Raw genomic sequence first — 15,954 nt, forward strand, 5'->3', positions numbered from 1 at the left:
AATTCTTTGTGTGTGAGTGTGTGAGTATGTTCCAGGCCTCCTCCTGAGGTGTCGATGGTGACTGTCCTTCATTCGGGTTAAGCCTCTTTGCGCTGTCAGTCCTTTGTCTCCAGCAAGCGACCAGCAAGCTGCCCGTGTACAGCACATGACATAATTCAGCAGCTTTGTCCTCGCACATAAGCTCCATAGATAAGAGAATCCACAAATCCTCTGCACATCATCTCTAATCATGTGTGCCACATGCACACAGTCTGACTGAATGTTTAAATCCCATGTCGTTCACATGCAGGGGGCTGCATGATTACTTTCACCAGCTGGTGCTTGGAGGAGAAAACAAAAACTGACCTCATGTAGAAATAAAATATTCAGTTACTTAATAGTTAATTAGGTCCATCAACACAAGAGTAGAGTACATAGAGTTAATTTGGCAGCTAAAAATATTGAATAGTAATTATGAAGTTGTGTCTTTGAACATATGGTGGTGATATAAACAATAAAATCTAGAAACTGTGTAGCAAAAAGTTATATTAATGGTCACAGAGTATTGACTTTTCTCATACCAAAACATTGTAAAAGCAGAAGAAAAAAATAAATAAAGGGATAAACAAAAGAGAATTTCACAAAAGGGACAAATTAGAGGAAAAAAGGACACCCAACATTTACATAGTACACTCACAAATCTACATGTTACATATCACCCTCTACCTTACAGTTGTCCAGTAGTATCTTACAATCATGCATTATGTCATTAATGGCCTCCCAGATGTTTAATTATTTGGCGCTGATGTTGAGAGTCTTTCTCAGTCATCATCAGAGTTGTAAGACGAGTGTCTCTGCGAGTCTCTGAAGCAGAGCTCTGCTCCTGTGATCCGGTGATACATGTCTTTGATGTCCTCACACTCTGCCTCAAAGTGGTTTGTTGAATCGTACGAACGGGACACAAAAATCTATTGAAGACAGGAGAAACATGACCCACCACACTTCATCGCAATTTATTCTTTTTATTCATTTATTTTTTTGCAACAAAATTACCTGACTATTCTTTCCATCGTCTTTGGGAATAAGCAGGCGGTGGACTGAAACAAATCTAGATTGGTGGTGACAGGAAATAAAGTCAGTGTAATCAAATGTAATTCCACAGACAGTAAAACTGAAGACTTAAAGGCAGCACTAACTTTTGCATGATGGGCTCGAGAAGCTCCAGCGCTGGCTGAACTTCTTTCTCTGGGTTGCTGGTTTCTACAGTCGTGCTCACCGTGGCGATGTACACCCCCTCCGAGGCCACATTGTGGGCATAGGACACCACAGATATGTAAATGTCTGCATAGACAGAGAGAGAAGGTTTTCTATTAATTATGAATCAGTGTGATCAACTTTTTCAGCCAAGATCATGCGGACTGAAACACGTATGAAATGTTCAAATTAAATATTGATTTATCTTTCATGCTGTAGCAGGAAATAAACACCTGATTTCCTGTGGAGTTGTACTTGGGGGATGATGATTTGACAGGAGGTGGCCTCATGGGTGTTTTTAACTGGATGATTTAATAAACAGATGACTCTTATCACACGCCCCACTTTCCTCGCTCGGTGAGGGACGTAGCTCGGATCACAGATGAGCTGTTTACAGTGGAACAGCTGTTAAAGAAATAGAAAGACTGAGCACTCAGTTGTACAAGCGGAATTTTCCTCCTAAAAGCACCAACTTCTCAACGCTTCTTCTACATAAAACACTTGCCTTCCCCTCAGATTTTACAGCTGTCACTTTGCCGTTGTCCATCACAATCTCTTGCACTGCTCTGTTCAACAGGAAAGTTCCCCCATACTCTGCGTTTAGTCTGAAACACACAGAAGTTGCCTCAACTTGATGTTGACCTCACTGCAGTGAATGTAACAACGGGAACAAACTGGAACTTAAAGTAGTTATTTTGTAACCTGGCAAATCCTTGTGGTAGTTCCCCCAGCCCATACACAGGGTAGATATATGGACTGTTGTTGTGACGGCACAGAGACTCAGAATACAGCTTGATCCGTGTGATGGTTTCCAAACACGGCTGGTCCAAGTAACTACGGGGTCACCAGGAGACAGTAAAGTGAGACCAGGCAGCTTAAAACTTAATGTCTGTCATCATTTCCATCTGGTTTATGTAAATGCCTGGTGACTGACCTTTCACTGTCGTGTAAGGCTATGGCATGACCTATGAACTCAACGACATCTAGTCCCAGATCAAAGTGGCAGAAGAGGTCACGCGTGGTCGTTTTGTGAGGATCCATGTCCTGGTAGGTGCGAGGGTGCCTCACATCAAAGTTCATGGCAAAGAGCAGCAGCTTCCTGAACCTTCTCTTGTCAAACATGCCCATAAGATCTGAAATATACACATTTTTAATGAACATTATTAAATAGGTGTTACAAATCTGCGGATGAATTTGCAACAACTTTGTTCATCACCTGAAGCCTGAGCGTCTTCCTCTGTGCAGGGCACTTTGTGCACTCTGCCCGCTTGGTATACATAGCTGCCTTCGATGACTTTGAAGTCCAGATACCGAGTAACCTCAGTGTTTACCAAGATCTTCACCAGCTGACCTAAAACACGGACAGCACAAAAAATGACTCTAACTTACACTAAAACAAGCAAAAGCAAAATCCCAGATGAACGGCGCTAAGCTCTCACCATTGGCAAGAAAAAATTTGGGGATGAGGTCAATATTCCACTCTTTTTCATGGACCGTAGACTGAGCAGGACCTGGAACCTTAAACTTCTTGTACAGCTGTAAATGTAGACAAATATATATTTTTTGGAGAAAATGGAGAATACACACATGTGCTCATGTGTTGTTTGTGTTTGTGTGAACACACCTGCTCAAGGTGAGAAATGGCTGCACTCTCTCCACCGTAGTAAGGATTCCTGTCAATGTGAAGAACCTTTTTGCCGCTTTGAGACATTAAACCAGACAGGATACATTCCTGAGACAGACAGGCAGACAGACAGGGGGTTGACAGTATAGTGCAGGTCAGCAGTTGGAGGTGTGCATCTGTAGATCAAGACTATAATGACATTATCTAATTGTTGTAAACCCCTTAATCAGCCAACAGGAGCTCAGAAAGTCTGCATGTGAATGATCAGTATAGGTGTGACCATTTTACTCATGAACAAACTTAACCACAACCTAATACTATAAAGTATTCGAGGGTAAATATTTCATTTAGTATATTTCTTGGTTCTCAGCACAAAATATTAATGTGGTAATAAAGGGATTGGATAACATGTAGTCATAGCACCAATCCAATCATTGGTCAAGAAATTTGTTTTTTAACACAAGCTGCAGTAAAACTCTTTGCAGCTCTTGATTTCAGTGTCTGTTCTCAAGTGGACACACCTTATGTAGGCTACTATTTTATAATAAATATGTGTTTTCTTACCTTAAGTCCAGTTCCAAGCACAATAATATCATATTCCTGCATCCTAACAGTCTCTCCACGTGTCGCTCACTGAGTGCTGAGTGCAGCCTTGTTGCAGTATTGTTAGTCTGTGCCTGTGTGTGGGCATGCGTATACTGTATATTCATACAGAGAGAAACACAGCTGATGATGATAAGTGACAGTAATTGCTTTGTATTCGCCTTTGCTATAATCCTCTTAAGACCGACACATCTATGTGTGTGTATGAGAGAGAGATTGCCTAGAGGTGGGGTTTCCCAGCCACTGCAGGTTGAGGTATTAAAGGACCGGTGTGCAATGATTTAGTGGCATCTAGCTGTGTAGCTGCTCATTGTAACCCCCTCACCTCACCTTCTCCTTCCTCAAATGAAAGAGACATTTTGGTGGCTATGAAACATGCAAAAATGTTATATCTATGCAGAGTCCATTCTGGGCTTCATGGCAGTTCAACACATCAGTTTTCTTTTTGAAGGATGTCAAAGGAATAACTCGCCATGCTTTCCTCTGTTTAGTGGTACTTGTTTCCTTTGTTGGTTGGGTTGGTTAGGCAGAGTAGAGTGAGTCATTCCTTCACCATCCAAAGAAAAGACTATCACCTGCAGATATCCAGGTGATAGTCTGAATATTGGTAAGTAATCACCTGAATAGTCAGGTGACTTCAATGTCTGACTAGACTAAAGAATGTTTATTTGATGGAAAAGATAACTGCAAAACTTCATGTAAAAATTGATTTGTTTTTAGTTTTGTGGGCCCCTGTCATTTCCCACTTTGGATGGACAGACAAATAAATTGGTAACAGTTGTGTTTTTTTTTGTTGTTGTTGTTTTGTGGAGGTCTCCTGCGGAGTGTTGAGACAAACCTACTTTGTCCCTCCGAGTTGTTTGATGCAGAAAATGGAGCAGACAGAAGACGTTGATCACTTCAAAGCATTTATTCACCTTTCTGCAGAACACTTACAGCAAATACACCTGCACAAGCGAGAAGCTGGGTGAGATCTGTCTTAATCTACATGTCTCTTTGGTATTATACTGTGCGGAGCCAGTCCCCTCTTGGTCACCCCATGTTATCTTAACCAATGAGGCTCACGTACTGTTATTTACTTAATTTACTATCAGTGACACCCATATCCTTAAGTATGGTTTGACTGGATAGAGCGTGACGGAACAAGTGCTCAGCTGCTCTTATGCCTCACCCAAATTCACCTTTGACACTGAAAACAGCATAAACAGCATACACATTAAGCACACACATTATTTGATTACCCTTATTAATTCCCTGAGTGAATTGGGTTGTATTATATACCTATACTCACACATTCTTTGGACATTGTAATTACATATTTTCGCTTGATTACTTTTATTCCATAGTTAGCTGGTGTGTTTGTGCTGTACATCTATACCCACAGGAGGGTACTTTCTCCCCCCCTATTCTGGTATTAGTTTGGTGGGATGTCCATTTGTGTAGTATATCTTGATTTGGTTTGCTGAGACAGTAATTGTCCCTTGGTTGTTGTGTTTTGTTTTGTTTTTATATGCATAATTTTAAATAAAAGAATGTTAAAAAAAATAATTATACGTTTGTTTACATTGTTTGAAACAACCCCAGCTGATAAAAAAAAAATATATATATATATACTAATAGTTCAGGTGCTGGCTTGATACAAAAAACTCAGTTACCCATAAACACTACATTACCCATCATGCCCTCAGAGGAAGATGTCCGGGTTTGTGAAGGTCTCCTTGTTAATGACACCGGGGTATCACGGTGGAATCTAGTTATGATATCCTGCGCTGACTCCGCCTAGCTGGGAGATTTCTGGTGTACGCCGGCTTGAGAAAGAAAGCGTACCCCGGCCGCTGATGTGTGAACTTCCTGCCGTTGGCATCTTCGTCTTCTCCAAGTTTGCTGTCTGTGTGCGGAGTCAAACAGAGAGAAATGTCTTCAGCACAGCCGGTGAGTGATGCAGAGAAACTATTTTATGTGATAAACAGGAGCTGTTCACAGGTTTCACTGTGGAAATAACGTCACGTCAACGTTTTTTCCAGTGTTATGGTCAGTTAGCTGTGACTAACTGACGCTAAGTTGTTGATTTCTTAACGGCGACGTGACATTAACTAGTTTAACTAGCTGGTTGAGTCATTTCAGTGCTGTGGATGTTATGAAACAACATTTATGGAGACATGGAAACGAGGCCAGCACGAACAAACAGCACATTGCAAAAGAGGTGTGTCAGCTATGATGTGACACGATGATGGCTGACTGCAGCTTGTTACTTTGTTGTCTGATAACTTGAATCTCAGTCACACATGTGCAATAAATAAAGAAGCTTACTTCACTTATTGTTCACAGTTGATTTAAACTTTTTATTTATTTAATTATACAGCTCCTTTTTCAAAGCAAACATGCAGCCCAAAGTGCTTAAATAAAACAGAAATGGACAACAAGGAACAGAGTTGGGGGGGGGGGGGGAAACAAACACTGGGGAACAATTTGAAAAAGAAATCTGTTGAGGTAGATTTTTATGCTTGCTGACTTTCCAGCTGATCACGATTGGACTCATCTACAACTATGTGGCAACTTGTTTGTGCAGTCACACATTGAGAGGTGTGTGCAGCTCCCAATAGGTCAGTACTGTCAATATCTGCAAAGCTGACATAGTAGGAATGAAGAGGATCTGTGCTGGCTTTTCTCTTCACCTTGTAACCATGGGCACACCGTTTGATGCTGTTTTTGTAGTTTTCCAAGCTTGTAACTATTCCATCTTAGTGTTTTATTTACATAGGTATATATTTCCTTTGTTCCAGATCATGTCTGCTCCTGCTACTTCTCGTCCTAAATGCCTAAACAATCCTGACTCCTTTTGCTATATTTGTGGTAGTTAGAGGGCAAACATCAGTGCATTTGTCAAACATAAGCATATTCTGCATATTTTAAAGTAAAACTCTGTGATCAAGACAAGCCACGGGCCCCTCACAAAGTGTGCAAGCAGTGTGTGGAGAGTTTACGGATGTGGACCAAAGGAACGCGTGAAAAGTTGGCATTTGGTATCCCCGTGATTTGGCGAGAGCAAAAAGATCATTGCACAGACTGTTACTTTTGTTTAGTGAAAACAAGCACATATCTGTTAAGTACAGTATGTTTCAGATTTTTTTTTAAGAAAAAGGGGATCCTATAGTTAAAAAACTTGACGTGATAGAGAAAAACTGAGATCAGTTTTGGATTCTGCACCAAAAAATTAGTTAAAAAGCAGCTGTCAGAACTAACTCAACAAAAATTGTGTTCCCCAGTGTAATACATGAATACACTTTGGCCATAGATAGATAGATAGACAGACAGACAGACAGACAGACGCAAATGTGCATTGTGCAATAACTTAAATGGCGAGAGTGCAATTGTGCATCCATTGTTAGGTCCATCAGATCAGCTGAGTCTCTCTCTGCACAGAGGGGGTTTATTACACAGAGTGATGGCAGCTGGTAGGAATGACTTCGTGTAGCGGTCCTTTTTTACGGCTAGAGCTGCAAGAGTCTCCGACTGAAACTGCTCTGTTGTTGTAGTGGATGAGAGTCATTGTCCATGATACAACTGCAAAAGACTGGCATGTATAAACAAAGAAATAAAAATGAAAATGGGTTAATAGTTAATAATAATTTGTGCCAGCTTTATTATTCATTGTCTTATAGTGAATGATATCATTTTTAAATTCAAGAAGGGTTCAATCTGAGGCAGCTGCACTAAGCCTTAGATTAGATTTAATCCTTCTTGAAGAAAAATTACCTGGATGTTGATGTCAGTGGCAGAAAAACTAGAGATACAATATTGACGAAAGAGTTCATTCATCAAGTGCTCCAAAGTCAATAATGTCATCCGTCTTTCTCCTGGATGTTATTGTTAGCATTCAGCCTTACTTGTTTTTGCATAATTGTCTCAGTTTGCAGGTCAAGAGTCAAACCAACACAAGCGTGTAACGGCTCAGTCCAACCCTGGATTCCTGGAGCGATTAGGTGAAACTGCAGGAGGAACAGTCGTTGGTATTGGACTGTTTTTCCTCTCATTTTATGTTCTCTTCACCAATGAGGTAAGAAAAACCCACACAGAGGAAAACAGTTGTAGTCATGCTCTGTTTCATGTTAAGACTAACAGTGCACGCTCTCTTTGCTCAGGGACGGGCTCTGCAAACAGCATACTCCCTGGATGAGGGTCTTTCTCAGGTTGTGTCGTTGGGTCTTAACCCCAGCCTCGAACTGCAGAACAACAATCGCTTGATTCACCTGTCTGCAAAGCTGCGAACCTCACAGGTAGACTGTCATTTTAGTTGCTGCTCTTTTAAGTGACATGCTACCAGTGAATTTTACTTCAGGTAAATAGTCTGCATCTATGTTTGTGTAGCCTCTGCATGACCCGAACTACAGAGTGGTGGTGCAAGCAGTGAAGCTAAAGAGACAGGTGGAGATGTATCAGTGGGTGGAGTATCGGGAGAGCAAGTAAGTCTGTTGTCTGCCTGTATTCAGGATGGGGTCAGGTGTAAAAATGTTGACTGGAATACAAAGCATTATTAATCCTGAAATGAATTATGACTCGTCTTGCAACTCATTTTAGGGACTACCAAGAGAATGGTGAGACCAAAACCGAGACAACGTACACATACAGTGAGTTTTTTTTTGTCGAGATGTAGTAACAACGTGTCATGCTTAGTCAAGTATGAATTATTTTGAACTAACTTCTTCCCCTTAGATACCGAGTGGAAATCAGAGCTGATCAACAGTCGCAACTTCGATAAGGAAATCGGTCATCAGAACCCAAGGTACTAAAATGTTTTCATTGTTTTATTCCGCGCCATAACATATTTGTGTACGTGTGTGCAGCCCGTCTTTATTTCAATCTTTGAATCTCAGTGCTATGGCGGTCGAGAGTGTCACAGTGGTGGCTCCTGAAGTCGGAGCTGGACCGTTCATTCTGACTAAAGGTACCGGACATAAACACGCTTCATACAGATTGAACAGACGCTGTATCGTTTGTCACACTGTTGAGATTTACTCATAATTCGATGGTTTGTTTATCCTCAGGTCTTGTGGAGCAGATAAATAACTTCCAGACACTGAGTCTGAGGGATTTTAATGCTTTGACCTTGGACCCCTTTCTCAGCACCGATGACGATTATTTCTATCACACTCAATACCCCCGCAGACCAGAGGTGAGAATCTGAGAGTTTCTCCCAGATACTGTAGATAAATGTCTGGTCTCTGATGTGTTTTTTACTCCACATTAGTGCAGTTATTGAGTATTGTTTGTTCTTTTCACAAGGTCGGGGATGTGCGTGTAAGATTCTCCTTCGCTGGACTGAGCGGTGAGACGTCTCACCTCGGCCCGGCTCAAACTGTGAGTGCTGCAGATGACTCACCATGAATTTTAGCATTTCCTGGATACATTACATATACTGTGGCCTTCCCATGTCATGCCCATATCTTGTTGATGCATCAAAATGAGTCTCAGCAGCTTATCTCCTTCTGAGTACTCATCATATCAGCCCAGTCCACATTGAAAAGGTCTACTTTTATTCTAGCTCATTCTACATCAGCCAACATATCTGTGACATAACTGGTGGATTTTTCTCTTCTACCATTGGTATCGGTCTTCAAAATAATTAATTTCCTTCAGTCCAATGAGACCTGAAAGCTTAAAGACTTCAAGTGGGTTTTGTTCCAGAGATGCAGAGTGCGGTCATATAAGATAAAGAAAGGTGGTATATTGTTACGTTTGAGAGTTGCAGATTCATTCCCAACTGTGTAATCGGATAATTTCAGCCTAATTATTGCTTTCTACAGTGCACATACTGATGAAGCTTACATAATGCTCTTGCTCTTCAGACACTGGTAAAAAACAATAACTGTTTTCCAGGTCAGTGTTGTGGCCATGCAGCGAGGGGATCTGCTGATGCCGTTTAAAACCAAGGCAGGAGACACTCTGGAGATGTTGTATCTGGAGGAGCTCTCTGCAGAGGTCAGTGTGGATTTTATTTCATTTCTTGGACACTATGGTTGTTGATGTAGCTGATTTATTTATTTTCTGTAGGAGGTTTTTGCGAAAGAACACCAGTACAACAGTATGAAGACGTGGGGACTCAGGGCTGCAGGCTGGGCCCTCATGTTCCTTAGTATTCAGCTGATGACACGCATCGTCTACACGATGGGTAAACAAACACTCGCTGCTGCTGTACATCCACATCACACATGAATCTCTTTCCCCGCAGCTCTCATTCATAATACTCTCTGTTGTGTGCCTACAGTGGATTGGGTTCCTCTCCTCAGGGAGCTCGTGTCCGTCGGGCTGAAGATCTTCGCGTTGTGCGTCTCCTGCTCTTTGTCTCTTCTCACCATCGGGACCGGTTGGCTTTTTTACCGACCATTAGTGGCTCTGGCTCTTGGAGCGCTAGCTTTGTTTCCATTGTTTATTGCCCACTCAGGACTTGCGTCCAAGAAAAACAAATGACAATTAATAATAACATAGTAATTATCAAAACAATCTTTGATGCCTGGCTGTAGCCGTCCATCAGAGGAGTGAGACATTACTGTGTGCAGCTGGACTTTCTTGGGTCAAACAGACAATCCATGGTAATAAGTAAACAAATTCAGTGTTCATAAGGATTTAAACATAATTTTTATTAATAATTCAAAAAGGGCAGCACTTGAGCATCCTGGAAACATATTTCTGGATAAAACCACTCCTGATGTCCTATCGGACACAAGTAGACGCCTTTGGTGTTGCCTTCAGACCTTTAAAAGTGTTCATTCATCCATAAGCCTCACTGTTTTACTTGATATTTTGTTGCTAAAAGATGCGCTGAGAATCTTTATGTTGCTCGGAGTGAGCAACATAAGATTGCTGTAGTATATAAATTGCAAAAGACACAGTTGCTAGTTTATTAAGTACGCCTCGCTAAAAGTAATGCACTTAAGGGAATTTGCTCATAAGTCACATTTTCATTTAGGAAAATGATGAATGTCACGTGTTTTTCAAAACACTTTGTGTGGACATAATGCCAAAGAACTGTAGGTGGTTGGGTTTTTTTTGTATTGTAAGCGTTGGGTTATTGGTTTTTTTTTGCATCTATGTTAAATAAAGCACTTTTGTGTGCATCAACTTCAGACCTAAATGGCTTATGTGTCTAACTGACGTGCAGGTCGAGATGAAGTAGTAAGTACAGGAAGTCGAGCGTGAACCACAAGCTTATCACAGAGATACCAGTGGTGTACAAATCAGCCAATAAACTAAAAACTGATGTATCACCAGAGAGCACTGACAAGTGTACAGCTCAATATTATCCTTGTCTTTAAGGGACTCCAATCAAACATAGTTGTTTGTTTGTCAAATTTTGAAACTTTCAAGTAGCGACACCATCTTCAACCATCCTGTCGCTGTCAGGCTCTATTGATAAAATAACCAGCGTGGTTTGTATTAATCTCGACTATATCTGCTGACTGCCTTTAAACTCGAGGCTGTGGCTGATGTAGGACTATGACCCCTACTCTGAAACACACGTGTAGCGATGCCGATGTATGTCAAACTGGGTGTGTTTGTGTTAATGAGATGAAGGGACAGAGTAAAGGAAGAACAATCTGGTGTTACACACGTTCAGTAAAGGATACAGCTCAGACTCAACCAGACAAATTATTGGGAATCTGTATTCAAGTATTTCAGTGATAAAGAACAACTCGACAGACTACATAAAACAAAAGTGGGAAAGAGAACTGGATATTAAAATTCCCCCGGAGGAATGGTCTCTCATGATCCACGCCCAGATGACTAAACACAAACTCACAAAGTTGGAAAGACTTTTGTTGGAAGAACTGTGAGAGTTTTTTCAGACATCAGAACCAATGCTAAGACAGTACGGGCAATTAATGGCAGACCATGCTCATATTTTTTGGTCCTGCCTCGTCTTACAGCTCTTCTGGACTCAAGTGCAAGCAACCACCAAGAGGATTCCATGTTGAGTTTACTTGTCTCTTTCCACTTGGAACAAGGAACTGGATAACAGAGACAAATCCATCTACCCATCATCTGTAACTGCTTATCCCAGCTGGTTTTGGGGCAAGAGGCGAAGTACACCCTGGACAAGTTGCCAGCTCATCACAGGGCACATAGAGACAACCAATCATTCACACCTACGGCCAATTTAGAGTCACCAATTAACCTTTTATATGCATGTCTAAACTGTGGGAGGAAGCCGAGGAGAACCCACGCAGACACATGGAGAACATGCAAACTCCGGGCCCCAGCTGAGGTTTGATACAAAAAGGCTGTAATGTGACAAATATTTACTAAAAATTCTCATGGTAACAAGCAAAAAGACAATTATTAGAGACCCTCCCACCTTGAGCCAATAGGTATCAGCATATGGGATACATACCGAGTCCGACAACTGAAATTATAGTAAACACAGTTGTGAATGAAAGTGTATCTTCCTGTGACTAACAATCTCTATGTTTTTTTACTGAATGAGTGACCTCATGTTTGTGTTATGAAACCAAAAACTGGGTGTGTATGCTGAAAACGTTTCATCCCTGGAAATTTGCCCGACCCCTGCTCAAATCATTATTCTGTATTCCAAGCTGGAATATTACCTCAGCGTTCACGAAGCGAGTGATACGAATGATCAAGATTCTTACAAAGTAATTTATTACACAAAACACTAAGTTTCCATTTGCGTTTTAACAAAATGAGTTTCCAGTCTCATGTTGTGCATGTGATCATAATGCACATAGGGTTTGTATATGAAGCACACAAACAAAATTTTGACTTCAAGTGTGCATCTGTTTGTTGAAATAATTGAAAAGGACTATGGGTCACAGTGTACAGGTACTTCACCCTAGTTGGCTGTGGAAACATTCCTCAGATCAGCAGGCAGGGCTTAAGCACTTAACTGTAGTTGGCAGGTATGACACATCAGGTCCCCTGGCTGACCTCTTTGATTACATAGTACATGTTGATAAAGGAGGTTTTATTATGGCAAATTTACTCATGTTAAAGTACAAAAAAGTATTTTCCATAACCTCAAAATTGAATACTGACAGAACCTGACTACTTTTGCTTAAGACAAAAAAAGTAAAAGCATTACACCTTTAGTAAAAACTGGGGAGAACAGTCTTTTGTGTGGGTGTGTTTGGGGGTAGGTTTGACCTAATGCTCCTCCTTCTCCTTCTTCTTCTCCACCCCCGCCCCTCGTGTAGGAAGCAGTCCTCGTGCCCCCGTTTACAGTAGGACACATTTACTGCTCTTCTTTCCCCGCCTGGCCTGTAGTGCAGCCCTGGTGGCCATCTCGAACACTTCCCTCACGCCATCCTTTGTTTTCGCAGAGCACTCCATGTAACCAAAGGCACCGATCCTGTTCGCCATGTCCCGTCCATCCTCTGGTTTCACAGGTTCCTGAAGAGAAAGTCAGGGGGGACGCGTTTTAGGAAACATTCATCACTGAGAGACTGTTCACACGTTCTCGTGTTCGCTGTCAGATTTTTTACCTGCTTCATTTTGGCAAGCTCCCTCCGAGTGTGGTCATCGTTACGCAGGTCCTTTTTATTTCCCACCAGGATAATGGGAACATTGGGGCAGAAGTGTTTCACCTCAGGAGTCCACTTCTCAGGGATGTTCTCTAAAGAAGGAGACACCAGCAGTCAGAAGAGAGACAAAGCTACAGGGGACATGCAGGCGAGACGACTCATCTCCGGTGGAGAAACATATTCATGAAGTGGCATGACTATGCTTGTCTGAGTATTGTCTGGATATCAACATGACATGACATTGACGGGGCTATTTTTAAATCTCCAACTGGTCTGTCTACTTCCCTCCTATTTATCCAACAAGATACCAGTTAATTGAAACTACATATGAACCGTGTCGGCTTTCCGTTTCAACTTACCAAGACTATCAGGGCTGTCGATGGAGAAGCACATGAGAATGACATCAGTGTCTGGATAGGAGAGCGGGCGCAGTCGGTCATAGTCTTCTTGACCTGCCGTGTCCCAGAGTGCCAACTCGACCTGTCGTAAGAGGTGACACGTTATCGATGGCGTGAAGCCGAACGATGTTCAGCGTGCCTCAGGTCTGACATTAAACAAACCAACATCCTGCATTCAGAAATATACTGAAAGAACATCACACTAACAGTTACTCTGATTAACCATTTACACACAAAACAGTTATTCCAGCCAAGACCTTGTGTTCTTTAAGCTGCTCGTAGACTCTTTGATCGTCGTCTATGAACTGAGTGATCACTATTATAGTATTCATACAGTGACACTTCTCAATACCTGACACAAGCATGTCACTTGTACAGTGTATACAACACATATTTTTCATATTCTATTTTTTTTATATTTTATATTAATCTTTTCTTACCTAAAATTTTACAGTATTGTATTTTACTTCTTTAGTTTATTTTCATCCTTAGCACTCTCAATGCTGAGCTGACCGGCTCCTCTCGTCACATTGTATTGTTGACCCTGTGTTAACCTGCATGTGACAAATAAACCTGAAACTTGAACTTGAACACTACACCCAACATTAGAGATAGGCAGAAGTTTCCTGTTGCAGTGTGGGATTGTTAATAAAAAGTATAACTTCTTTAAGGCTTCAGTACATTTTTTTGTTTTATTCTGTCCTTTTTTTGGCTTTACTGCTGGAATATTATTGAATGATTTAAATAGGTTAGCTCCTTTAACCTGCACTATTTTTGTTCATATTAAAGAGCAGTGGACTTGGACGGTGGGTGCTGTGATCACCCCAGGAGGAAGAGGCTGCTCCCGGCTAATGTCCGGTCCGGACAAACTGGGACTTAGTCTGGTCAAACAATGGGAAATCAGAGACTGTTGTGCCCACATCTTCAATTGAGACCCGCTCCATCAACATCCCGAATCAAGTACTCAACGGGCAGATCGTGTTCTGAGCTGACAGAGCGCAGGACTCCAGCAAGACAAAAGACTGTATAAATAATTGACTCTATATATTCAAACTTAACTTTGATTATTTCTTATTTTGTGTGTGTGTGTGGCACGAAGGTACTGCAAACTTTCATTTCGTTGTACTATCTAGAAGATTGATATCATGAACACTTCGTTTTCATTTGTTTATGGGAATTTAAAGGAATGATATGAACATAAATGTCCATAAAATAGTGGACGGTAAATAAAATGTAATATATTTGAAGTAAGAGCGGTTTAAGACGTAGTCAGAGAGAGCAGAGCAGATTGATTTGAGTGATTTCAACTTAATTTTTTAACAATTAACAATTTACCTAACTTGAGTAAGAACATTGATTAAGACTAAGTGCAACTTTCCTCGGCCCAAATAAAATAGAAGTCACCAAATCTGATACAACATGTACGAATGTTGGAGTGGAAAGAAAATACAACAAGCGTCCAGCTGTCGTTGTAATCAGATACCGAGTTACATCACGGCGAGCCTGGAGGTGAAATGTGAGAATAGCCTGTACTCATACCTGTTTGCTGTCAACTTCGATGTCAGCGACGTAGTTCTCAAACACCGTGGGCACGTAGACCTCTGGAAACTGGTCCTTACTGAACACGATGAGCAGACAGGTCTTCCCACAGGCTCCGTCTCCCACTATGACCAGCTTTTTCCTGATCGCTGCCATAGCTGCAGACAAGACACAGATAATGCAGAGAGAGAGCAGCAACGTGAGAACACTTTATCTGTGACAACAGGGTGGGTCGTTTTTATTCCATTCAAAGGCATTACGCAACCGCTGTTACTACTAGCAGCTGGGACTCAAAGGAGGCAGAGCGGGTCCTCCTCTAATCAGATGATCGGCGGTTCGATCCCCGCCTCCTCCAGTCTGCATGAACCCCAAATTGCTCCCTGTAAGTCGCTAAAATGACTAAATGTAAATGTACTACTACGCCTGTGAGCAGACAGTAAACTTCAGCTGTAGGGATGTAACGATGCATCGTGACACAAATAAAAATCGGTACAAATGCGTGGCGATTCGCACCGGTTGACAGAAAAAAATTAATCGCGATTCTTCGCGAATGCAAGAGAAGTAGGATATGTTCTTCTTCTTCTTTTTTAAAAAAAGAAATTGATTACGTTATCTTTAAAAAAGTCACTGGTTGGCGATTAATTTGTTCAACGTCAGACATGAAATCACGTCACTCACGTCACTACGTAGGTACGAGCACAGAACGAGGGAAGACATGGCGACAGTAGAAAATAGCTTTGAAATAGAAGATGCACCGAGCAGTTTTAAATCACCTGTGTGGCGGCATTTTGGATTCCCTATATACACAAATACAACCAGTGAGAAATGGACAGGCAAAACCAAAAAAACAGCATGTAAATATTGCAAGAGACTGCTGACATATAGCGGCAACACGAGCAACATACAGCAGCATATTCACGATGAGATTGTTTCTAAAGAAAGGAGATATTTGTCATGTATTTTGTTGTTTAAGATGACCATGTCATTGCAATTATTATTATTATTATTATTATTATTATTA

At 41.4% G+C, this 15,954-nt stretch overlaps 3 protein-coding genes across 3 annotated transcripts in view; 1 reads left to right on the top strand and 2 right to left on the bottom strand.

Moving 5' to 3' along the window:
- Window positions 1-18: 18 nt before the first annotated feature.
- zgc:112334 (rab GDP dissociation inhibitor beta) lies at window positions 19-3,481 on the bottom strand. The gene is made up of 11 exons (XM_010748726.3): window positions 3,422-3,481; window positions 2,858-2,965; window positions 2,673-2,769; window positions 2,450-2,584; window positions 2,168-2,366; window positions 1,936-2,067; window positions 1,739-1,838; window positions 1,467-1,638; window positions 1,176-1,320; window positions 1,033-1,087; window positions 19-947 (listed from the first exon to the last, which is right to left on the bottom strand). The coding sequence occupies exons 1-11, from the start codon at window positions 3,461-3,463 to the stop codon at window positions 801-803; spliced, it is 1,332 nt and encodes a 443-aa protein (XP_010747028.1). The 5' UTR covers window positions 3,464-3,481; the 3' UTR covers window positions 19-800.
- Window positions 3,482-5,223: 1,742 nt separating this feature from the next.
- tmem43 (transmembrane protein 43) lies at window positions 5,224-10,713 on the top strand. Its single transcript, XM_027279148.1, has 12 exons — window positions 5,224-5,392; window positions 7,371-7,517; window positions 7,603-7,737; window positions 7,829-7,923; window positions 8,039-8,088; window positions 8,174-8,243; window positions 8,335-8,405; window positions 8,506-8,633; window positions 8,744-8,818; window positions 9,338-9,439; window positions 9,512-9,629; window positions 9,726-10,713. Exons 1-12 carry the CDS (start codon window positions 5,375-5,377, stop codon window positions 9,926-9,928), a joined length of 1,212 nt encoding a protein of 403 aa, XP_027134949.1. The 5' UTR covers window positions 5,224-5,374; the 3' UTR covers window positions 9,929-10,713.
- Window positions 10,714-12,095: 1,382 nt separating this feature from the next.
- Window positions 12,096-15,954, bottom strand: part of LOC104933314 (transforming protein RhoA) — a 5,464-nt gene continuing 1,605 nt past the window's right edge. The window contains exons 2-5 of the mRNA XM_027279155.1: window positions 14,934-15,091; window positions 13,356-13,476; window positions 12,958-13,088; window positions 12,096-12,865 (exon numbers count right to left, since the gene is read on the bottom strand). Of these exons, the coding sequence (XP_027134956.1) occupies window positions 12,692-12,865; window positions 12,958-13,088; window positions 13,356-13,476; window positions 14,934-15,089 (582 nt within the window). The 5' untranslated portion in view covers window positions 15,090-15,091 and the 3' untranslated portion in view covers window positions 12,096-12,691. The remainder of the gene's footprint in view (window positions 12,866-12,957; window positions 13,089-13,355; window positions 13,477-14,933; window positions 15,092-15,954) is intronic.

The sequence above is a fragment of the Larimichthys crocea genome, chromosome VI, assembly GCF_000972845.2.
Source record: "Larimichthys crocea isolate SSNF chromosome VI, L_crocea_2.0, whole genome shotgun sequence".
Taxonomy (NCBI): Eukaryota; Metazoa; Chordata; class Actinopteri; family Sciaenidae; genus Larimichthys; species Larimichthys crocea.

Coding starts and splice junctions, on each gene's coding strand:
- tmem43 (XM_027279148.1), top strand. Junction 7,518..7,602: donor ATGTTCTCTTCACCAATGAG/GTAAGAAAAACC, acceptor CTCTTTGCTCAG/GGACGGGCTCTGCAAACAGC. Junction 7,924..8,038: donor GTGGAGTATCGGGAGAGCAA/GTAAGTCTGTTG, acceptor AACTCATTTTAG/GGACTACCAAGAGAATGGTG.
- zgc:112334 (XM_010748726.3), bottom strand. CDS start 3,463: ATGCAGGAATATGATATTATTGTGCTTGGAACTGGACTTAAG. Junction 2,585..2,672: donor CAAATTTTTTCTTGCCAATG/GTGAGAGCTTAG, acceptor TCCGTGTTTTAG/GTCAGCTGGTGAAGATCTTG. Junction 948..1,032: donor ACGATGGAAAGAATAGTCAG/GTAATTTTGTTG, acceptor TGTCTTCAATAG/ATTTTTGTGTCCCGTTCGTA.